The 23,104-nt window shown below is 38.9% G+C and overlaps 4 protein-coding genes across 5 annotated transcripts; 3 read left to right on the plus strand and 1 right to left on the minus strand.

The window, feature by feature from the left end:
* Window positions 1–159: 159 nt before the first annotated feature.
* On the minus strand, window positions 160–7,574 carry LOC111796849 (alpha/beta-Hydrolases superfamily protein). Its single transcript, XM_023679632.2, has 10 exons — window positions 6,602–7,574; window positions 4,913–6,058; window positions 3,556–4,701; window positions 3,403–3,444; window positions 2,845–2,921; window positions 2,160–2,244; window positions 1,979–2,062; window positions 1,749–1,850; window positions 1,567–1,665; window positions 160–628 (listed from the first exon to the last, which is right to left on the minus strand). Exons 1-10 carry the CDS (start codon window positions 7,361–7,363, stop codon window positions 518–520), a joined length of 3,654 nt encoding a protein of 1,217 aa, XP_023535400.2. The 5' UTR covers window positions 7,364–7,574; the 3' UTR covers window positions 160–517.
* A 255-nt stretch (window positions 7,575–7,829) lies between these two features.
* On the plus strand, window positions 7,830–10,846 carry LOC111796850 (26S proteasome non-ATPase regulatory subunit 14 homolog). Its single transcript, XM_023679634.2, has 6 exons — window positions 7,830–8,105; window positions 8,364–8,541; window positions 9,442–9,523; window positions 9,820–9,996; window positions 10,066–10,233; window positions 10,407–10,846. Exons 1-6 carry the CDS (start codon window positions 7,973–7,975, stop codon window positions 10,596–10,598), a joined length of 930 nt encoding a protein of 309 aa, XP_023535402.1. The 5' UTR covers window positions 7,830–7,972; the 3' UTR covers window positions 10,599–10,846.
* A 287-nt stretch (window positions 10,847–11,133) lies between these two features.
* LOC111796852 (uncharacterized) lies at window positions 11,134–14,104 on the plus strand. 2 transcript variants are annotated; one of them, XM_087125007.1, is made up of 8 exons: window positions 11,134–11,233; window positions 11,265–11,513; window positions 11,951–12,008; window positions 12,104–12,184; window positions 12,291–12,329; window positions 12,436–12,675; window positions 12,756–12,897; window positions 13,336–14,104. In XM_087125007.1, the coding sequence occupies exons 2-8, from the start codon at window positions 11,335–11,337 to the stop codon at window positions 13,821–13,823; spliced, it is 1,227 nt and encodes a 408-aa protein (XP_086981133.1). In that variant the 5' UTR covers window positions 11,134–11,233; window positions 11,265–11,334; the 3' UTR covers window positions 13,824–14,104. The 2 variants fall into 2 exon arrangements, with proteins under 2 accessions (XP_086981133.1, XP_023535408.2); XM_023679640.2 differs by having other exon boundaries at window positions 11,138–11,513.
* A 3,093-nt stretch (window positions 14,105–17,197) lies between these two features.
* LOC111796851 (putative protein phosphatase 2C 12) lies at window positions 17,198–22,110 on the plus strand. Its single transcript, XM_023679636.2, has 10 exons — window positions 17,198–17,398; window positions 17,874–18,161; window positions 18,317–18,488; window positions 18,912–19,065; window positions 19,157–19,220; window positions 19,324–19,431; window positions 20,412–20,537; window positions 20,650–20,885; window positions 21,033–21,235; window positions 21,351–22,110. Exons 2-10 carry the CDS (start codon window positions 17,964–17,966, stop codon window positions 21,374–21,376), a joined length of 1,287 nt encoding a protein of 428 aa, XP_023535404.1. The 5' UTR covers window positions 17,198–17,398; window positions 17,874–17,963; the 3' UTR covers window positions 21,377–22,110.
* Window positions 22,111–23,104: the final 994 nt, after the last annotated feature.

The raw sequence follows: 23,104 nt of genomic DNA on the forward strand, positions 1-23,104 counted from the left end.
ATTTAAAATTTAAAATTACCATTCTCATCTTTGCATTTTCTACTACATTTCGAAAATTATATTTAAAAACTAGCTCCATTTCCAGATTTTTTATGTCATGTTAAATATGAATAAATTAAATAAAAAAAATGTTTTTTTTTTAATTATTAAAAAGAAAGATTAATCCGTGATTATTTCTTCTAATTCATATTCTCATTTTACATCATCTGTTACCATGTATGTACAATTTAATATATCTTCCTACCCCTAACCTTGAGATCAAATCAACACATAAGGTTACAGAAAAGGGGATAACAAACAACATACTAAAAGAAAAAACAAATTTTCGGGCCAATGGCTGTATCTTCTAGTTTCTACGCTAGCATTCAGATCGTAGACGATGCCACTTGAATTCTGGACGAGAAAGCATGTCTTTTTGGCAGCATCAGCAGCAAATATATCAGAACCTTGTGCCAGATATCCTCTATGACTATATACAAATATATGTCACTACAAAAATGCTAGAGGAAGTGGTTTCCTAACCATAGCGAGATTTCAACTTCTGCAAAAATTCCAATGTCTCTGTGTATGAAGGGTCAGCGCGGCTGAGGGGCTTGCATGAATTTATGTGATCCGTTGATTCTAACACCTGTATCGCAACCAAAAAGAACATAATAAATCTCAAAAAGTGAGAAGTTCAATGAAACGGAAAATGAAAAACTGAGTCGAAAATTGCTCTCTTTTAATATTCATGATCACCATGACTTGAACCCTTCAAAGGAAAAGTAACTAATTAAGAAGGTATTTGGTTGGTGTTTTCAGAATCTATGTTTTCCTATTCAGGTAGATGGTCAGTTTTTCGGCAGGAGAGAAAAGGGAGAGGGAGAGAGATGGGGAGGGAAGTGGGGAAAATTGTTCTATTCAAGATAAATTAATTTAATGAACCAATAACTTTTGGACGTTAGATCCTAGGATTCATTATGAAATATTTTAATGATCATGCAAAATCAAATAAAACTATCAAACACTCATAAAAAATCTTGAAAGCATTCCACTCTTAGACATCGATATAAGGCTCCAACAATAAAATCAGAAAACAGAAGGATCCATTGAAGAAACTCTTATACCCAAAACAAAACCATGAAATATAAATAATAAATAGACAAAGATGCATTTAACTAGTTAGTTACCTATCTTTAATAGAAAATGCATGATAAAAGAACTGATGAAGCTATATAATCAGAAAGAACGCATTAGAGAACCACATGAGGACCATTTCCAGAACAGCAATAGCATGCACCGTCCATTACAGTTTCACCAGTTTGCCCAACAAAGTATCATAAAGAATAGCTATATGGGATATATTTAAGACAAGATATACAGCTTATAACTCTACTTATTAAAATTAGGCCACCTAGTTTTCATGAAAACTAGGTCTTCCTTAAAATTTCCAGATCAAATCAACAGGAAAAATAATCATTTGGCAATTTTCATGGTATACTGGTCCAAACTAAAAAAAATGATATATGATGATACTTGAAACTTATGTGATTTCTATATTACAAAATAGAAACTAATCATACTCACAACTAGTTCCCCAAAGCCAGGATATGCGGATTCAATAGGAACAATTTCCATTCGGAAAGCCCATCCTCCATAACCTTCAACAATTGGGGTCACCTTCGTCTGCAGATAATCATAAGCTGCCTATCACTCTAAAAAAAATAAACACGAAGGAACGTTGTCTTTCAACTCAAAAAGTAGACTACCTCACAGAAACTAAGAACCTCAATCAGTCCTTTCTTATGGAGGTGACGGAGAAAATCATTCAGCTCCACCAATCTAGGAGACCCACTTCTCAGCTCTCCTATCTGAATAACAAGAGATGTGATGGATGTTAGTGTAAAAGTTTGAACTGATTCCCAAAAAACAAACAAGATATCAAACTATTAATTGCTCCTCAAACAGAGTCACTTCGTTAATGGAGTCAAATACTAACGGTAGGGGCAGGGCGGAATACAAGACCCATTCTCCAAGGCATGTCTGCTAGTTTGCTGCCAAAATGTGGGCAGCTATAGAAGACCTGAAGTCAGAGATCAACAAGTTGCGACTGATAAGAAGATTGAAGACATTAAGATAGAAAACAAAGCAAGTAAAACAAATATTGCAAGGTAACATACAACTCCCGCTGTATTTTCCACAAGGTTATCAATATTTTCTTTCTTGGCTTTATACAGCATTTGCTTGACAACCAGCCCTCCCATGCTGAAACAAGAAGGTTGCATTTGGTTAGAGGGTTTCGGTCACACGAGGAAAGCATGGACAAAAAAATTAATAATAACGAATAAATAGACGCTGCATAGATAAGATCAAAACTAAAAGATATGACAAATTGCAAGTGCCTATAACTTGAGTGCATTACAAAAACCAGCAATGAGCAACCTTATACACTTTTTTTTCAAGCAAGAAGAAAAATCAAAACAAACTCTGCAATGAAGAAGGCTAGAAATCAATAAAATGGTCGAGGCATCAAGCTCTCAAAGATTTTCCGATGAATGCATCAAAAGCATCTACAACCTTTGACAATAACAGCAAAAAGAATATCTTTAATGTGAAGAACAAAAAATATCACCAAGATAAAGAAGACAGCATTTAAGCAGGGAAAGGAGTCCAACTGAAAGAACAGGAGGAAGGATGACAAAAGAAACCCCGATCTCACCAATCTAAGAAATGACCACAATGTAGAAATCTAAGTGGAAAATGATATTCTTTGAGGTAAAAGATTTCACATCAGAACAAACAGGTAAACCAAGCTAGCCTCAGGTTTGTTATTCTTAAATTAAAAACCGGCATTCTTGTACAAACCTGTGAGTAACAAATACAACAGGTCGATCCCCAATTCCAGCAGCGACAAGCTTATCCAGTAGCATGGAGCTGACTTCCTTCATGATTTAAATAGTAAAAGTTGATGAACCAATACAAAACAACAATATAAAACACTCTCAGAAGAGGACCAACAAAAATGAATGAAGAAGCTTGAATCTCTAAAGTGCAAGAATACTAAAAAATCAAAGTAAACAACGTTGAAGTCAAACTATTGACATCACAACTGCAACAGGAAGAATAGGAAATTATTATTCGTTTATGCAGCAACTGATGAATTAGAAATCCAGCTCTCTTCCATAAAAAATCAACCAAACTGATGGTAGCATACTGCATTCCATTGGACTGCTAAAGCTCGGTAAAGAGAAGAGAAGAATGACCGCATCAGCTAAAACCCCTAATGAGCAGCATCAACAATAGTGCAGTGCAGAACAAGTGCACATTCTCAAAATGAATTTGGCTTTGGAGACAATAATATGTAAGGAAAAATATATAAACTTCTAGGAATCGCTATATTTCAAGTTAATTTAGCAAACAAACCTGAAGAGGAAGGCTAGCCCCAGACCACTGTGTGAGATTTGTCTGCACAAGATTTGTAAAATCAGATCTTTTATAGACATACAGATAATTTTCAAGTTTGCAACTTTAGTTTCTGATTTTACGAAAAATAGAACTTAGAGTTCAGAAAAATACCTTGTATTTAAGGGTAAACATACGAGCCCTTGGGAAGTCAGATGAAAGCCATTCACCTGGCCAAAATGTGCCTAGTTTCCCTGCCTCCTGATCAATCTTCTCTACTAGTCCAGATTTTGTTGAGGATTTGTCCTCAGATATGCGCCATGACTTGTAAGGTCCACCACGGAGGCCATGAATAAAAACAACATCTACTAAAGGAGAGTCTAGCCTGGAATCATTCTGAAATGTATGAGATGAAGATGAGGTATTGTTATCATTTCCCACAGCTACACCATCAATATCAATGAAATTAGCTTCTGAATGAGATGACTCGTCCTTTTGAACAGTGTCCTGATCCTTTTCTTCATGAACTTTCCAGTGAGGAAGTTCGGGGTTTATTAAAAAGATCATATCATCATAACGGGGGCAATTCTTCTTCCTGTTTGTAGAATCAGTATCAGAGGGAGAACTATTGTCAGATGCTCTACGGTTAATACAAAATATATTTAGCAATGTGGCTCTAGCATAGCTTTGCAATTTAGCATCATGGCAACCAGGAATGGCCCCATTGGCACAATCCTCAAGCCATCTACAAAATTCTTCATCAGAAACAATCTCCTTCTGGACTTTCTCTAGAAGTGAAAGGATGGTTAAAAGCCGAGCAGCATGTCTACGGATGTGAGCTGTAGGCGGTACACGGACACTAGATGAGTCATTTTTCTTCTCTGAGAGTGATGGTTCCCCAGAGACATTTGAAGTACGTTCTTGAGCCTCAAAAGCTCTGGATGCATCATATGCTTCCATGGCTGCCAGCTTCTCATAATCATCACATAACAAAAGCCGTCTCAGCAAAAAGAGAACGCCAAAATCAGCTATTCTGCTCTGACATGAAGAATCATCAGCACAAACTTCAGTCAGTGCTTTAATCCCCTTTAATGTTGCCATTGCAGAATCAGCTGCATCAAACTTTGGACTATTCTCTTTTTTTATATTCTTTAAATGTGCTACAAAAGGTTCACGTGAAAGTAAATCTGCCAACGGAGGAGAGGTATCTAATGAATCAGTAGTTGCACCAAACTGGTGTACCACGAGGTTAACAACTGCACCTGCTAGCTGACTAGCAACTTGACTGGCAAAAACAATGTTTGACTGCTCAATCTTAGTCTGCAAAAATTCATTGGGAGAATTTTAGTAAAATAAAATTGACAAAATACCCTCATTCATACATGCACTGCAACAGCTTGAAAGAACCGTGTGGCAAGAATATGTGTGTGTGGTCTACACATGTAAAAATCATTTTGATGTTAGTGAACAAAATGATGAGTAATAAAGTGTATCTGATTCTATAATTAAGAAAATAAATATATCTGCAGACCTTCACTTTGTCATTTTTAAGCTCAGTGGCTCCATTCACTGCAGTCTTCTTAGTAGAACCGAGAATTTCAGTCAGCAGTATAGCCAGCCATCCTTGAGAAATAGGTATGGAGCTTGGTCCATAGTCTTCAAGAATGCAAGATAAGATTTTAGTTGCAGAAGACCTCAAAGATTCAGAAGAAAATTTGCCAAAGACCCATTGAAGTAGTATAGCAGACCATCTCTGACTCTCTTCAGCTGATAGACGCATCCACCCAGTGCTGAGCAACTCTAATGCCTTTGCTAAAGCTTCTTGAAGCTCTCCATGTTTTTGGGTCCGTATAGCAGCATCTCTCATTAGATGAAGACCCTTCTCCATAATATTCTTTTGTGCCTCAGGGAACCGTTCAACAGAAGCCAAAAATGCAGACAAAGCAGCCTGAGCCAAAGGGATGTCATCATTTTTACTTGCATGAGAAACAGTAGAAAGAAGGCTTGAGCTCCAATCAGAAACAGAATCATTTAAGGGAAGATTACGATCCTCCAGTAAAAGCCTAGCTACCAAACTTCCATGCCATTTCACAGACCTTTCAGGTGCCATTAGTGCAGTCATGACAGCATGTCCGTCTTGATCTAGTTCATGAATGTGCAATCGGTTCAGTTCTGATGCCATTGACCAATTTGCCAACGCCCACGCCGCAAAAGGTACAGCAACATGCGCACAATGCAAATCATCCCACAGACCAGGAACAACAGAAGAATTGGCTACAAGTGAGCTATCATGCTTCTCTGATACTAGACTTTTAGGTGTATTTTTCACCAGTTCTACATGACCAACATCAGAATATGCCAACTTCACAAACCCACTTGTTCTAGAAAGTCCCAAAATGGAAGTGCCTCCAAGAATCTTAATTCCTATTCCTTTGATTCCTCTTCCACCATCTTCATCTTCGCCACCACTTGATTCATCAAATTGGAAACCCCCTTCCTCAATAACTTGAATGGCTGCTGCAATATCTCTAGTTTCAGCATGCGCGGGCAAGGATGGCTCAAAAGAAAGCTTCTCTAACCTATCACAATTGGACGTAACTATATCCATGATGGCAGCCACAAGCATGCTCCTACCTTTCAAAGAATCAGAAATATCGAATGAACTACGTCTTGGATGCTGTCCCACAAAAATGTGACAAATATCAATTGGAAAACAAGACTTATGAAGGAAAATATCAACAAAATCCTGAGTACAATATTCTACATTTTGTTTCAACGACAAAAAACCAAAGAATTGACCGCTTTGATGGCATAAAGTGAACAACATCTTAAGTGGACGGCAGATTCTCACATGCATCCTGACCTCGCGTGTTAACTGTCACATTATCTACCAATTTCACTCTAAATCCACTTTCTAGCCATTTCATAGTAACGTAATTGTTAGTCTACCCAACAACCTTAACTTCCTTTCATCAAGAGAACTCTTCCCCAAATTATAGACTTACTAGGTGGCTTTTGATATGTATGACAAAAGGGACAACAAGTAAGGTAATGAGGAGGAGTCTCAAGTACCGTACCAGAAAAGAAACTCAATATATTTGTAACTTCAACGTAAGAATTAAGGTATCTGTCTCAAGTACTAAAACTTCAATGTATGCCTAATTTCTTTTTCTTTTTTACACAAGAAATATGTTAAAACTTTATTAATCTCAAATTTTACCTGCTCCGTTCGCCGAGGCTTACACGAGAAGATGAACCTCAAAAGATTTGGAACAGCACGAGGCCTGCCCAGGACGGAAGCAGACACATCAGGATCAGCAATCAAGTAGGCCAGCGCTCTAGCCGACTCGGCCTGAGTTCCACATCCATCCCGAGGAACCGCCACCGACTCGAGCAACCAATCCACCACAGCACCGCCTCCCGCCCCGACAATCGCCGCCCTACGGCTCCCATTGGCTGCAGCAATGTCAGCCAGCAATGCCGCGACCCTGAGTTCAAAGCCGGACCGGACCTCATGATTGGCTGACGACATCACAGACCTTAACGATTGCCAGAGAACCGAGGCGGCAACGCCAGTTTGTTTAATGTGATGAAAAAGTCTCTTAAATGAATCGCTAGATCTCTGAACTGCCCCTTCAATCCCATCATACAAGGGATTATGAGTCTCCTGGGAGCGATCAGACCGATTTTCAGAGGGATAAAGGGAAATGGAAGCGACTAAGGCAGAAAAAACAGCAGCGGAGATAGTTATAATCGAACTGCGAGAAAAAGAAGCGGGTGATGCATTAGGCAACAAACTGTTCTGTGGACGATGCAAAATTGGAACTGGGGGTGAGACTAGAGGCGAATTCTGGAGACTCTCCGAGCCCTCGATTGATTTTTGCGCAGTAGACAATGAAGAAGAAGATGAAGACGATGAGGAGAAACGACGAAGATAGATCAAACGATGAGAACACCGACTTCTCGCCCAAGCACAAAGCATAATTTCGTAATCCAAACTTGAAGATATCAAATTTCCCAATTCTTATTCACGCGAAATTTCTCAGCAAATAGAAGAAATTGAACAAACTATCTCCTTGTTCTTCTTCGTTGCTCGTTCGTCAGATAAAACGTAGTGCGAATTTGCAGGCGTTAATATATGGCGGGACGAGAATGCGCAATTTGTACGGTAAATGAAGTCCACAGGGAATTTTGCAGAAAGTGCGAACCTCGGAAGCGTGAAAAACAAAATAAAACTAAATAGTAACTGGGCCTACTGGGCCTGATACTGGGCTCAAATTTTCGGCCCGTGATTGGCAGGCCCGATAGGAAAGGCCTGGGTTTAAAGGATATTTTTAATTTTTTTTTATGGTTTTTAAATCAAATATAAATTTAAAAAATATTTTATTAATTTAGTCTATTAAACTTTTTTTTTTTTTTTTTTTTTTTTCAGTATAAAGAGCAAAATTTTAAATTTAAGCAAGGAAGCGTTCCCTCCTCACCTTAGTTGCCATTTTCAAGAACCAGACGAGAGAAGTCTTGTTACGGAAGAAACTTCAAGTCTTGCATATCCGGCCTGCCGGAAAGATTGAAGTGGACGAAAACTTTGGGAATGGAGCGGCTACATAGAATGTTCGCCGCTGCCAGGGGTTCATTGGGGCACCCGCCGCCGGACTCGGCCACTCCTGATTCGTCGGAGCAGGTCTACATCTCCTCGCTGGCGCTTCTGAAGATGCTCAAGCACGGTACTGTTCAAATGTAGTTGCCATTTTTTTTTTTTTTTTTTTGGTTTCTTCGGCTCATGTTCTTTCGGATGTGTCACAGTCTTAAACTGAAATAATATTTAGAGGTTCCGTAGACTCTGCCGTTCTATGAATTCAATGAATTTGGACGGCTTTGCTCGGTTTTAGGTTTAGTATATTGAATGTAAGTTTTGTTATTGGTAATTAAGATCGTAAATCTTTTTCCGTTTATGTAATTCTCCACTGCAATTTGCATAATAGGACGAGCTGGAGTTCCCATGGAGGTAATGGGCCTGATGTTGGGGGAATTTGTTGACTGGTACACTGTGCGTGTGGTCGATGTCTTTGCTATGCCGCAAAGTGGTACCGGTGTTAGTGTTGAAGCTGTTGATCATGTATTCCAGACCAATATGCTTGACATGCTTAAACGAACTGGACGGTAATTTTCTTTACTTCGGAATGTCTGTGAATATAGATTTAGATTTCGAATGACTTTCTTTGCTACAGAGAGCATCTTAAAGATTAAGTTGCTGAAAATGAAACTTTAGATCCTGCCTGTGACGTCTGGGAAGCGTTGTGCGGTCCAGTGCGAGTTTAGTTTTTGGAATAGATCTGATGCTAGCATAAAACCTACGTAGGTTTACTTCAATTTCATTGACAACTATGCAAATGGACATTTAGGAAGGTCCTGGAATGGTTAAAATCTAAGCCAATAAGATTTGTTGATGTCAATTTCTCTGTTTAACAACGTGCACGTGCACTTTGGAGGGATAGTTGGCTGGCCTGCAATTTTCTTTCTTATTTATACCATTGGGCCTTTGTCTAGAACCAGAATCATTTCTCATGCTGATTTCAACTCTTTACTTCTCTTAGGAAATGACTCCCTGAATGTGGGTTCAATTCATTTATAAGTTTAAGTCATCCCCGTTTCTGTGGAGCACTACTCACTAATCTATGATCTTCTTTTATATACATTTGTTTGGTTGTGCCCGTTTTAATTGAATGACTCTCCATTTTTAGGCTTCTCCCCTTCATTTGTTTCTTTAGCTTTAGTTTTGGTTTTGGTCTGTATTTCAGTTGACAGTTTCATCAAATGAAGGTATATAGAATTAAATAAAGCAATGAGTTCATGGATATGTACCTAACTATTGGCTAGTCTGTGATGTTGTGTTTTGGGAGGGAGGGGATGGTACCACTCTCATTACCTTCACTATTAACATATAATCTTCTGTTGCCCATTACCTTCAACTGTTTGATTTTTTTGTCTCATTACCTTCACTATTAACATATAATCTTCTGTTGCCCATTACCTTCAACTGTTTGATTTTTTTGTCTTCAGCCCTGAGATGGTCGTAGGATGGTACCACTCTCATCCTGGATTTGGATGTTGGCTCTCTGGTGTCGACATCAATACTCAACAGGTTTGTGGTTCTAAAACAACCTCCATTTTACATTATTGTTATCCACCTTATTGTTTAATCTTTCTCGGGGTTCGTGCTTCTTTTTTCTTTTTTCTTTTTTCTTGTATAAATATTCATATTTATCTGGGATTTTGTTTTTTTGTAATAATTTTAGTGTACATTTTATTTTCTTGGGTCTTCCAGCTACGGAAAAAGTGTAATGAAGTTACTTGTTTAGCTTGACTTGAGCGCTTTGGCAAATGGTTTGCAATTGAGATTAAAATGTGATGCTGGTATACTTTCATTATCATTTGTAGAGTTTTGAAGCTCTTAATCAGCGAGCTGTTGCCGTAGTTGTGGATCCAATCCAAAGTGTCAAGGGGAAGGTGGCTATTGATGCCTTTCGTCTAATTAATCCCCAGGCAATGATGCTTGGCCGAGAACCACGACAAACAACATCAAACGTCGGCCATCTTAATAAACCATCTATACAAGTAAGTATTGAACAAATACAATTAAATCATTCTAGCTTTCATTCTACTGACTCGTGCCATTATTTTCAGGCATTAATCCATGGATTGAACCGCCATTATTACTCTCTTGCAATTACCTATAGGAAGAATGAATTTGAAGAGAAGATGTTACTTAGTCTTCACAAGAAGAAATGGAGTGATGGGCTAACAATTCGACGATTTGACGCTCACTCGAAAACTAATGAGCTGACCGTCCAGGTAAGCAAACGTCTTTTATCCTTCTAGAGGTTGCATTTCTTCTTGTGTCTTACGAATTTTGAAAATGTAAAGAGTGATGATCTCGTCTTAATCAAATATCTTGACGACTCACTTTTCACAGCTAAACCTGATAAAATTGAACACAACAACCTATGTTTTGATTTATGGTGCAGGAAATGCTAAACTTGGCTATCACGTACAACAAGGCAGTGCAGGAGGAAGGCGAGTTGCCACCGGAGAAGCTCGCAATGGCAAGTGTGGGAAGGCCAGATGCCAAGAAGCACTTGGAAGAACATGTCTCCAATTTGATGTCATCAAACATCATACAGACATTAGGAACTATGCTCAATGCTGTTGTGTTTTAATCGAACTATGGTCTCGACACGTCCCTGCAGGAAACACAGGAAACACAGGAAAGATTCTTAATTCAAAGTTGTAAACTCTCTGATTTTCAATCATGCTAAAGAGGGTCTTCTTTGAATCATAAATGCAACTCAAAATTCTAAACGAGAGTTGATTTCAGTTGTACACGACAGCAGCGTTAGTTCGACACTTGAGATGTGAATAATACATGGGTGATTCCGAATGTTTGAATGAATGTCAGAATTCTATATCTTGTTTATAACAAGTCATAAGATTCAGAATTAATTAAACAAATTAAAATTTTAAACACCAATTAGACATAAAATTGATTAACTTTATTATTGAATAACACAAAAATATTACGTGGAGTAGCAAATAAGCGAGTTCCTAGAAATAACTTTATGTTACTGCAAATATTTCTATGTGGATGGCAGAAATTGTAATTGTGGAGATGACGTGGCAAGGTTTCTTCGGCGAAAGGCAGCATAGTGGGGCCACGACCAGTTGAAATTTCAACAAAAAATCGAGCACTTGCCATTGCAATTCTGGACAATTGCGTTGCGGTTCTTCTTCTTTATTTGGTCGGTAAGTTCATATTAGAATCGTCTTCATCCTCCCGATATTTTTGAGGAAGAAAGCTTGAAGACAACGACAAACTGAGTGGAAGTGCTTTATTATCCAGAGCTGCAAGATTTACTGGATTTTGGAATTCGGAGAGGAGAGAAGAGGAGGAGAAAGATGTGGGGATTTGGGGGAAGGTATTACTGGGGAAGAAGAGAGCGAGTCGGGAAGGTCGAAGGGATTGTAGTGGCGTTCGCATGGATGTCTAGTCAGGAGAGGCACTTGAAAAGATATGTGGATATGTATTCCTCCCTGGGTTGGAATTCACTTGTTTGCCATCCTGAATTCCTCAATATGTGAGTTCAACTTCCCAATTTACTTGTTTTCCTTTTCCCGCTTTGATTGTCACTGGAAATCCGGTTTTGATATTGTTGCTGAATCTATGAGCTTACTAAATACCACCTTTGTTTGCTCCAGACTTCTAGCGCCCAGTCTTCAAATTCCATCTGTATCTCTAGTTGTGTTCATTTAACGAGTACGCTTAGCGATATAGGCAAACTAGGCCCATTGGGACATGGGATTTTGGATTTACTTTCCTTGTTGGCTGAAAATTTGAAGAAAATAATGCGTACATTCATATTGATGTTGAATTAATGCTGGGAGGCTTGTAGTTTGTTTATTAAAGTTTTGAAATCGGGGGTTTTAATCCAGCCTCTGATTTCGTTTCCCTGGCTAAGACATTTGGCTGGCAAACACGTCTAATTTTGATGTTTTTGATGGACATTTGGAGCAGGTTCTTCCCCGATAAGGCTGCATCTCTGGCATTTGACATTCTTAAAGTACTAGTCGAGGTTAGTACTAAAGTAATTTTGAAATGCATAATTAAAATAATTGCTCAAGTCTAAGCTACCTAGATGCTTTAGTAACTGCTGAAATTTACTTTCAGGAGCTAAAGATAAAGAGATGCCCCATAGTGTTTGCATCATTTTCTGGTGGGCCTAAAGCATGCATGTATAAGCTTCTCCAGGTGAGCTTTCTCATACTTTTCTATTATGGTTTGCTCAAACCACATAGGGGCATCCTGTTGAGGACAATCAGATTTTCTCTCACATTTGCTCTTCATGCCATGGCAGATAATTGAGGGATACCATGAACCGCATCAACATTGTTCGGTAAACGTTACTCTTTGCTGTTCAATCTTTATTCAAAGATATGAGAGGAACCCATATGGTTTTCCCTGAATTTATTCCATTTGTTTATTGTATACATTGGCTGTAGGATGGTTATGAACTGGTCAGGGACTGTATTTCTGGCTATATTTATGATTCCAGTCCAGTTGATTTTACCAGTGACTTGGGAACTCGATTTTTGCTTCATCCAACTGTGCTGAAAGCATCTCAACCACCGAGAATAGTATCATGGGCAGCGCACAACATTGCTTCTGGTCTCGATGCGCTTTTCCTCAACAGATTTGAATCACACCGTGCAGAATATTGGCAAACTCTTTATGCTTCAGTTGTAAGCAATTTAACGATTACTTGTCCTAATTCAACTCCAGTCTACAAGATTTGAATTCACCTAACACTGCTCTAATGCAGAGTATGAAGGCTCCTTATCTTATTTTGTGCTCGGAAGAGGATGATCTTGCTCCTTATCAGACAATCTTCAATTTTGCTCAACGACTAGAAGATCTTGGGGGCGATGTTAAATTAATCAAATGGAATGGCTCCCCACATGTTGGTATGTTTCTAAGCTTTTGCATTCTGTATGTATGGACGTTACTCTTCTCTATGGGAGTCTGTGTGAGATCTCATGTCAGTTGAGGAGGACAACGAAGCATTCTTTATAAGGGTGTGGAAACCTCTCCCTGGGAGACGTGTTTTAGAAACTTTGAAGGAAAGCTCAAACAGAAGAATATCTGCTAATGGTGGGCTTGGGCCGTTACAGTTTGTGTCATAGAATATAGCGATATATTATTGTATTATTTCATTTTCTCTTGCACATTCCCAACCGGAGCCGGAGGCACATAGGTTGTCAAAGTTCGCAAGTAGTTTACAGCAATATTTCTATCTTTTGTTAGCCAACAATTATCTTTTACCATGTGATTGGAGTTCTTCAAACGACCACTCTGTGAATTGTACAGGCTTTGAAGTCTTGTTTTCTGATTGCATATTGCAGGGCATTATCTGCATTTTCCCATTGAATATAGAGCTGCTGTCACAGAGTTGCTAAGTAAAGCCGCTGGAGTTTACTGTCAAAGAACTAGACCTGATGAAGAAGTAACTGCAATAGATAAAATGAATGGTGACTCTTACAAAACAACACCTGACGTTAGAAAAGCTGCATCTTCATCGAGTAGTTTTCAGGAGCCTGCTCTTGCTCCAAGCGACCACCTTTACTTATCCAGCATCGTGGATGGCTTTGACTACAGGGGCATTGGATCCATGCATGACAAACACATGGAAGGAGTATTGCAGCTACCTAATTCGCTGACTACCATTCCTCATGGAGTTCTTGGTCAAATCCTTTATGATGTTTGTGTTCCAAAGAATGTCGAGGATTGGGATATCGGATCTTCAAGTTCTTCAAACAACGTCTTGCGCGCACAAACAAGACGACGTACCTCCTTCAATCCCATCAAATTGATGCGTCGCTCGAGACTATAGCCATTCATTGTGTGAAAATCCAACCCGATACTCATTTGTTGCCATCAATTGCACATCTTGCTTGAGAACATGGCCACCGCCATAAATGCAGAGACAAGAAATTTGGCTCTTGGGCAACTTTGAAGCAAACAATAATGTAAATGTAAAGTAGAGCCTCCCTGCAAATTTGTAAACCAATGAGGAAAAGACGTAGTTTGTGATGTGAGCCCTTCAAATTAATAAAAGGTTCACAGAAACTGCCATTTAAAAAGCTTTAAATAAAATGGTGGATATTAGTAGTAGTGACTTCTATAAAAAGTAGTATTAGAACAGAGTTTCTAAAACTTGCAACTTTGAGCACTTAGCTGAAGATGCTAATTACTACAAGTTCTCTTCCTCCACGTTTCACAGTAATGTCTAATTTTCTTGAGCACTGCAAGGCATTTCCAGCTTTGGCTACTTCAGTCGCTTTGCCTTCGTTGAAAGTATGAAGGTTCCTGTAACTGGGGCGTCTTTAGGCCGAGTCTTGCATCTCAGATTCTTTATACGTCGTCCTTCTTTGCGCTTGGCTCGACCGATGGATATGTTGCCGATGAGAAACAGGTACTATTAGCTTATTCTTGTTCCTTCCTTTTGTGATCCATGGACAAATGCTGTTGATCTTCATCGATGTTTTCAAATTCCTCTGAACGCGGCTGTGATGACAGGTCCATCACGAGAAGTTATTTCGAAGGCCATTGCTGACAAGATTGCATTGCAAGCTGCATCTGAGGGCATTCCGATACTGCCGGAAAAGTTGCGGCTGGAAATGTTATTGCGCGCATGGTAAATACTGCTTTTTCTCTGATAAATTCAGTTGGATTCATGCGGTGGCTCAAGTCAATGATTACTAGCTTAACCAACTAAAGATCAAAGATCATTCAGTGGAATAACTTTGTTGTTGTTTACACTGGAAATCTGCAGTGAAATCACTTAAGTAAGGCTGCTCAAATGGGGTTTACCAATGACCAGTGAGCAGCCTACTTTGATTTCGTTTATTCCTTGGAGTGAGTTTGACATGATCTTTATAGCTGTGAAATATACTTTTAGCTCACTTTTGAAACTTTAGCCAATTTTGTTGCATAGTCAAAAGCGAATAAAAAAAGTAAGATAAATCCTCCCTTTTTGGCTGTTCTTTCCCTTTCTCTTTGAGCAGATTCTTCTTCCCGTTTCTATCCATACTTGTCTCTTGTCCTACTAATCATTTGAGTATTGCAGAAGTTATGCAATTTAAATTTTGTTAAAAATATTTTTTATCTTCCTAACAAAATTTAGCAATTACCCCATTACATTTTGGCCCAGGAAACGATGGGTATTCTTTAAGCCATGTCGATGACGTGGTCGTAGTGCATATTGCAGCGATGCAGAGAGGACGAGTAGGATAAAGATATCTTGTAACTGGAGAAAATACATCATTTGTGGACGTTTTGGACACAGCTGCAGACATTACTGGTACAAGAAAACCAATTTTCAACAGTGCTATATCCAGATGGAATTTTCGAGATTTGTTGGGTCATAGCCTAAAAGCTTAGGTTCTTGAGGCAGGTGGGCAAGCCTGTGGTGGTTGATGGAAACATGAGGTTGGGTTTCAGTTTTGATCTCTGAATCACCAGGAAGCTTCCTCTCATCCAGCCCCCCGGTACGTCATGGCCCTATATGTTTGTTATTGTGCATGAGATTTATGGAAATTGCTTGCATATCTCCTGTACCCAACATGTACCCAACATGAACATCCATCAAATAGTTTGAGCTTTTGCATCAATCATAGACCCTTAATCAACCAATACTTAACACAATCAATGCATGGACCAAAGTAATATTTAATCTATCAATACTTTACCTGAACCTGAAGTGCTTACTACTACACCACACTACACGTTGCTCTACACATTTACAAAACTAACCCATGTCCAGTCCCTAGTAGGGCCAAGGAAGGGGACTTCAATCCTTATTTCTTATCCCCATCTTCGCCCAGGCTAATGGAGCCTTATGGGGAGAGTGGAGCCTCAAGAAGCACGGTTGAGAGGAAGATGCTTGGCCCCTCTTCATTCTCTACAGGATTCCAAACCTTTCTTCAACATAGGTAACAACAAGCGAGGCAGAGATGGAAGAGATCAGACACGATATAGCCTATTTTGAAGATAAAGACATATGCTCTCGATTAGAGGTCAGAAGTTTAAATCTTCATCCCAGCTTTAAATTTTGTTAATACAATACCGACTTACCGACTTGTTGGATTGATTAGTTCATTCAGTTATTTGTCCGATGACATGAGGGGGGAGGTGCGAGGAAGTTTCATAAGTAGAAGAAGGTAGGGAAGAGATATTGCGTTGATATTAGTGTGGAGCAGTAGAGGGGTTTGGTTGAATTAAGGGGATAGACAATAAAAAGGGAAGAAATAAGGGTGTTTGGAGGGAGTTGGGTTGTTAACAGCTGTGGGAAATGAAATGGAATAATAAATAATAAAATAATAATAATAATAATAATAATAATAATAGTAATGTATTTATTTAAAACAAGACATTGTCGTGCAGTGGTCCAACACAGGAACAACAGCAAAGCCGAATCCCATCTGTAAGCTGGAAGCTGGAAGCTTGGAGCAATAAATAAATAAATAAATAAAATAATAAAACAAAGTTTGTTTGACTTGGCGTTGGTTGCTTCACTCTCTTCACGCGGTTTTTGTTTCTTTCTCAATTAACTTCCAATTAACGGCGCCGCTAATTTCGCGCCCTATACCTGACGCTTACGACCTACGTACGATGTGGGCCTCTTCTTCTCCCCCGTTGGATTCTTCTATTTCTTAACAACTTCGCCCCATCCAACGGCGGTGCCCCCGAGGCTCCATTTTGCTCTTCCCATTTACATCATTTTATTCAAATAAATTTAAATTTAAGTTTATTATGTTGCCCAACTCCATCTGAATAAGTTCGAAGCATAAGGTGACACGTGGCAAAAAGAACTGGAGGGGGTGGAGACGGGTTGGAAGTGGACCGGATCCAATGTGGAAAAAGATGTAGTAGGGCCCATTAGAATGGTGGGCCCAAGAAGAGCAGGCCCAGACCGGAAACGTGACCGGCATGTTATTTTATTTTGTTTAATAATTTTTTAGTCAATAAGTCAATGGAGGGGAAAATGCTGAATCAACGGTTTTCAAGGCGCCGCAAGCGCCAAAGACAGCTATGTCGGCTTCTAACCGGCTCGGGGCGCCAAATTGACGAGGGTATTTCTATTTATTTTTGGATTATTTATTTATATTTGTTTTTCATTTGCCATGTCACCTCTAAAACACACACAAAGGACACCCACAAAACTCCCTCATTTACGCTTTTTTTTATTTTTTCCCTATTACATCTCTCTCTCTCTCTCTCTCTCTCTCTCTCTCTCTCCTTCTTTCTCTCTCTCTCTCTTGCGCGCGCGGAAGAGCAATGGAATTTTTGCAGGGTGCCGGGATCCGCGTTTCTCGATCGATGAAGTCAATTCGATTGATGGAGTTGTTCCCAATTTTGGTGTAGTTGTCATCAATCAATCGCCTGAGTTTTCGTCTCCTCTTGCCTGTAAATGCTCTTTCTATTTGTCCTTTTTCGTGTTTCGGTTTCTTCTTTGCGTTTTCCCTTTCGAGGATTTTGGAATGTTAGTAGGGTATGATGGTCGTTTTATTCCCGGTGATCTGCATCGAATCTATTTCTGTTGTCGTTGCGTTTTTCTTCAGAACAATTTGTTCCAGATCAATTAATAAGAGGTTAAAGTTGTTTCCGATGGTGAATTCGGGGGTAAATTGTTATTGGATTGGAACGTGAAATGTTGTTATTTTTATTAATATTTTTCAAATCTTATTTTTGTGGAATTTTTTTCTCCCCCTTGGAGATCTCAAAAGGTATGCAGGAATGATGGTAATTTGCGTCATTGAAGCGTCTGATTGGATGTGTAACTTCTTGTACAAAATTCGTTTTTGGTTTTTATCTCTACAATATTGGTGTTTGTGCATGTAAAGTGTTTGGTTCTTGCGGTTTTTGATGATCTATTTTACAGAATTTGTCCGATTAAATAATGACGATTTAGACTGGGAGCTGCATATTTTCTTCGGAAGGCTGTTTTGCAATTTTGAGGACGCGAAATACAATGTCCACGAGGAGTGAACATCATACAGTCCCGCTGTCCGTGCTCCTGAAGCGTGAATTGGCGATTGAGAAGATTGAGAGACCGGAAATCGTACATGGTCAGGCGAGTCAGAGTAAGAAAGGGGAGGATTTTACATTACTGAAGTCGGAATGCGAGAGAGTGGTCGGGGATGGAGTCTCTACATATTCGGTTTTTGGGGTAGGTTCTTTATCTTCTGGAAAAAGTTGTACTCTATTCGATCAGATGTTTACTTTTAACAGCTACGCTGTATATAATCTTCCCCCCCAAGAGCGCGAAATTCTGCTGCATTAGATTGGACTTCTAAATAAAAAGTTAAATTCTTATGTTTGCAGCTTTTTGATGGACATAATGGATCTGCCGCTGCTATTTATACGAAGGAAAATTTGTTGAACAATGTTTTAGCTGCTATTCCATCAGATCTCAACAGAGACGAATGGGTTGCAGCATTGCCAAGGGCCTTGGTTGCTGGTTTTGTGAAGACGGACAAAGATTTCCAAGAGAAAGGTGAGACTATCTCCATATAAACAAATTCTCTTAGTCGTTCTTGGTTACCTCCTCTTGGAGTAATCCACATTCACTCACCTTAGGAAGGGAAGATTGTGGATTGGAGTTCATTTTATTTTGTATGATGAAAGGGTTGTGGAAACTTATATGTACCATTATGGTGCTCCCATGATTGCAAATTGGCAACTTTATGTGGAGGAGAAAAGAAAAAAAAAAGATATATATTTTTATGATTTTGGTATGCCCAGAATTAGTCTTGAAAGTATTTGACATAACCCATTCTGCTTGATCATCATAAGTTTATGGGCTGCACGTTTGCAGCCTTTTTCTTACTACTACTCTTATAGCCCAGAAGCTGCAATTCTGGTATGGACATTTTAAAAACTTATGATATTGATGCATTGCTATTTGTTGTTATTCCAGCACAAACATCAGGAACCACCGTCACCTTCATGATCATTGAGGGATGGGTTCTCACTGTTGCTTCTGTTGGGGATTCCCGTTGCACGTTAGAATCAGCTGAAGGTGACATCTTCTACTTATCAGCAGATCATAGGCTAGAATGCAACGAAGAAGAGTATGTTATTATTTATCAATGCAACGTGACTTAGTGCCATCCACTTTAACTATTAGTATTGTGCTTAAGATTCTTGAATGCTTTTGAATAGGAGAGAACGTATAATTGCTAGTGGCGGTGAGGTGGGCCGGCTGAATACTGGTGGTGGTGCAGAGGTCCGGTTATTTGACTCAGACTTTTATAAGCTAGTCTTACCTTTTCAACTTTTGAATTCCAATGCTGACTTTTAGATGTTTGCGTGTCCTTTGTTTATCTTAGATTGGTCCATTAAGATGCTGGCCAGGTGGCTTGTGTCTATCACGATCGATTGGTGATATGGATATTGGCGAGTTTATAGTGCCTGTACCCTACGTGAAGCAAGTTAAGGTGGCTTTCTATCTGATGAAGCTATCTTTCTACGTGTTATATATTTAAAATTTATACCTATCCTTGCTTGCTACAAAATAATCCTTTTTCTATGTAATAGTTTTTCTCTCAAAATTTAGCATAAGGCTGTTGCCCTTTGAAACACTTTTTCCAAGTTTTTTTATAATTGCTTTTGGTTGACAGATGCTTGTGTACAGTTGGTGACTCATTAATTTATTATTATTGTTTCTTTCCCCATGTTTTGGCATGTGATCTGCATGTGAACCTTGTTTTGGATCTTCAACATCCTTCGACATCCATAACAGAAAAACGTATGATATCCTTATATGAGGAAAAGACTGGAGCTTTATTTTACTGGATTGTTGATTTCATAGGCAATTATGGAAAATCTTATACTCTTGCACTGATCTTTGTCAAATATTAAATTACTATGTTAGACGGCAATGGCAACATTATCTTTGAGCTATGTCATATGTGGTCCAATTGAATTGAAGATGAATTGATATGAGTGAGATGATGATAATTTGCCAATCATGTTCACATGTAGCAGGAGATGTCAGAGGAAACACATGCAACTCATCTGAGGTGGTTTAGAGTTGGTTAGAAATGAGAATGTACTATTAGTCTTGCTAGTAACTCAGGTGTGTTTAAATGGCCACTGTAACTATCGAAGAGTAGAGAGAGTTAATAAATAGGAGGGGCGAAAGAGAGATGCTAAATGTTACATTGTCTTTTGGTGGGTAAGAGAATATTTAATGGAGTAGAGGCCAGCCTCTTGAACTTCTGCTCTTATTTTTAGCTATCAGTAAAATATTTACATTTTTCAGTTCATTGCCTCTTGGTGTATAAGATCTTGTCAGGGCATCAGCTGCTGGGTTTTTGTATTTGATATTTAATTGAACCGCAACATACTTGTGTAATCTGCATCTGGAATGCCATTCTTTTGTCAAGTAAATTCATGCTCTAATTTTATCTTGCAGCTATCTTCTACTGGTGGTAGGGTTATTATTTCAAGTGATGGTGTTTGGGATGCTTTATCAGCTGAAACTGCCTACGATTGCTGTCGGGGGATGCCGGTAGAAACTGCTGCTGCACAGATTGTTAAAGTATGGATGGTTACAAATTGTTTCCTTTAGTCCTTGTTTAATACTGTTATAATAACTTTCTTTATTATAGTGTTATGATGCTTTTCAACTGATTGACCATCTTTCTTTACAGGAAGCAGTACAGTCAAAGGGACTTCGCGATGATACTACATGCATTGTGATTGACATATTACCAAGGGAGAAACCATCTACTGCTTTGCCGCCAACGAAGAAGCAGGGAAAAAGAATGTTTAAATCAATGTTCCGCAAAAAGACTTCTGAATCATCTTCTCATCTTGATAAGGAATATAATGAGCCGGATGTTGTTGAGGAATTATTTGAGGAAGGATCGGCTATGCTGTCAGAAAGGTTTGTGCTTTTTAAGAGCAGAGAAGTTGAATTAATTTTACTAACATTTTGATGATCGATTCAGATGGACAATTTTTTCTAGTAATGTTGAGGAATTATTGGCGTCTTATCATAAATACTATCCTGACTTCAGCTTCTGAAATGCAGGTTAGAGGCGAAGTATCCTATCTGCAACATGTTTAAGCTGTTTGTATGTGCAGTATGCCAAGTTGAGATCCAACCTCGGGAGGGTATCTCCATATATGCCGGCTCATCTAGCAGAGGAAAATTGCGTGCTTGGGATGGACCTTTTCTATGCTTAAGTTGCCAAGAGAAGAAAGAAGCCATGGAAGGGAAAAGACCTTCTGGAGGTCTGTGGATCCTGTGTTTTGTGTGTGATTGAGTATGCATGTTTATCTTTTCAAATTAGTTTTGTACAGATTTAGCCCTAAATTGGTTAAAAGTTATTCTTATGTCTCTGCACAGAAAGACACAGCAGCGGAAGTGACTAGCCTACTCTCCAGTTACACTTCATTGTGGGTGCACTGAGCAGAGTTGATTGTGATCTTGGAAATGACCCAGACTTAGAAATTATTCAGAATTGACCTTCATCTCAGAAATGGACCCCTCTCTGAGGTTTTCCACAATTCTCATTGCTTCCTTTGAGAATTTGGATCATTTTTTGGATTCCACGGCAATTCCATTGGGAAATATAGCTCTCTATAGTGTTACTACTCTTCAAGGCAGGAGATGCCAGTTAGAGTTGATTGCTTTTGGATACTGTTTTCTGACATCGGTTTATGATTGACATGCTTGCCTCACATCTTGGTGGAAAGCTTTTGATAAAGTCGCCTGTATATGACACTGAAGAGTGAAGGTAAATCATTTAGTTTCTCCATTCATTCCATTATCTGCTTGTCCTTCCTACTTACAATGCCACTGAGTGAACATATTCGTCATTGTAATTTAATATGTAGGGGAATTCAATTAGATATGTTTAGCTCACTGTTGGTTAGGAGGAAATCCCTTGCAACACAGCTGTCTAGACGATTTGTTCATATACATTTTATTACATTCTCTGACATGTTCAAGATGATGAACCATATTAATAGAAAATATTGGCTGGCACATTTTCCGAGGAAAAGAAAAAGAAATCCTTCGATACCCATTACTTTAGTTTGTGTACGAATTGTGCTCTTAGTTTTCTGTTATTCTGACCTGAATGGATTCAAGAATTCTGTACGAATTTGATTATCTAGATATTGAAGTCTCCCAGTCTTTATTTTGCGTACACTTGAATCTGGCCTTTGTGCACTTCGCCTCCGTCTCACTGATTGTCTTCTTCACTTATTGTGGGGATAGTGAAGCTGTAGATCTAGACGCCCCGAGGTTAGTGCGTAGTGTGGTCAAAAGCCACACCGCAAGAAGTAGACACTGTTTTGGTCGTATTTGGCAGTAGAAGCCAACCCACACGTGAACTGCAAGCTAGCTAATAGGGACTTTTTATTGTTTTGTGTTTTAGATTTTATTCCTTTAGAGCGTAGCACGTGAGAGATATAAAAGTTTCTTTTTCTTTCTTTGACTACCCCTCCAAATTATTACAAGTCATTTTATTGATCTGATGAAGTGAGAGAAACATAAGAGATTTGCATATTCTGATCTTAGAACAGATTTGTAGGAAGTTTAGCCTGTAAATCCGAGTAGTGACACAGATTCCAAGGACCCATCTACACAAGTCCTGTGCATTTATTTTCTTTTCCTTTCCTTTCCTTTCCTTTCCTTTCCTTTCCTTTGTGGTTTGAAATTCTCATATCTACTCATCTTCTCCAGTCACTCACACCCATAGATTCTTCAGTTACTCATTTAATCAGTGTTTGTTTTTGACAAAACAACAATAATTTTCTTCACAAACCCTTAAGCTTAAGAGAAGAGAGGTCCAAACATTTCGCACTCTATCCTCTCTCTCTAGTCTTTGCATGGATACTGAGGAGATGGATATGAAATGTCTCCTACATTTTTCATTTTTGTTGACCTGAGCTAATTCAAAATACCTCAAAAGTAACTCCCTGATTCTTCTTTATATGATTGGACCACCGTTCACACGTGTGTGTGGGTCTCTGCCATTCCACCAAACTGCTTGAAATTCTTATCTTCTTTTTCCCCCTCATATTATAAAATTTCCCCCTTTTTTCTCCAATCACGTGTGTTGTCGATTCTTACTCTCGAAATGGATTTTTGAT

This window comes from Cucurbita pepo, chromosome 6 (assembly GCF_057944985.1).
Source record: "Cucurbita pepo subsp. pepo isolate OVF chromosome 6, ASM5794498v1, whole genome shotgun sequence".
Classification (NCBI taxonomy): Eukaryota; Viridiplantae; Streptophyta; class Magnoliopsida; order Cucurbitales; family Cucurbitaceae; genus Cucurbita; species Cucurbita pepo.

Coding starts and splice junctions, on each gene's coding strand:
- LOC111796849 (XM_023679632.2), bottom strand. CDS start 7,363: ATGCTTTGTGCTTGGGCGAGAAGTCGGTGTTCTCATCGTTTGATCTAT. Junction 6,059..6,601: donor AGCCTCGGCGAACGGAGCAG/GTAAAATTTGAG, acceptor TTTGTGGGACAG/CATCCAAGACGTAGTTCATT. Junction 629..1,566: donor CTGGCTTTGGGGAACTAGTT/GTGAGTATGATT, acceptor GTTGCGATACAG/GTGTTAGAATCAACGGATCA.
- LOC111796850 (XM_023679634.2), top strand. CDS start 7,973: ATGGAGCGGCTACATAGAATGTTCGCCGCTGCCAGGGGTTCATTGGGG. Junction 8,542..9,441: donor ATGCTTAAACGAACTGGACG/GTAATTTTCTTT, acceptor TTTTGTCTTCAG/CCCTGAGATGGTCGTAGGAT. Junction 10,234..10,406: donor CTAATGAGCTGACCGTCCAG/GTAAGCAAACGT, acceptor TTTATGGTGCAG/GAAATGCTAAACTTGGCTAT.
- LOC111796852 (XM_087125007.1), top strand. CDS start 11,335: ATGTGGGGATTTGGGGGAAGGTATTACTGGGGAAGAAGAGAGCGAGTC. Junction 12,330..12,435: donor AACCGCATCAACATTGTTCG/GTAAACGTTACT, acceptor CATTGGCTGTAG/GATGGTTATGAACTGGTCAG. Junction 12,898..13,335: donor GAATGGCTCCCCACATGTTG/GTATGTTTCTAA, acceptor TGCATATTGCAG/GGCATTATCTGCATTTTCCC.
- LOC111796851 (XM_023679636.2), top strand. CDS start 17,964: ATGTCCACGAGGAGTGAACATCATACAGTCCCGCTGTCCGTGCTCCTG. Junction 18,489..18,911: donor CAAAGATTTCCAAGAGAAAG/GTGAGACTATCT, acceptor TTGTTATTCCAG/CACAAACATCAGGAACCACC. Junction 20,538..20,649: donor CTGCTGCACAGATTGTTAAA/GTATGGATGGTT, acceptor CTTTCTTTACAG/GAAGCAGTACAGTCAAAGGG.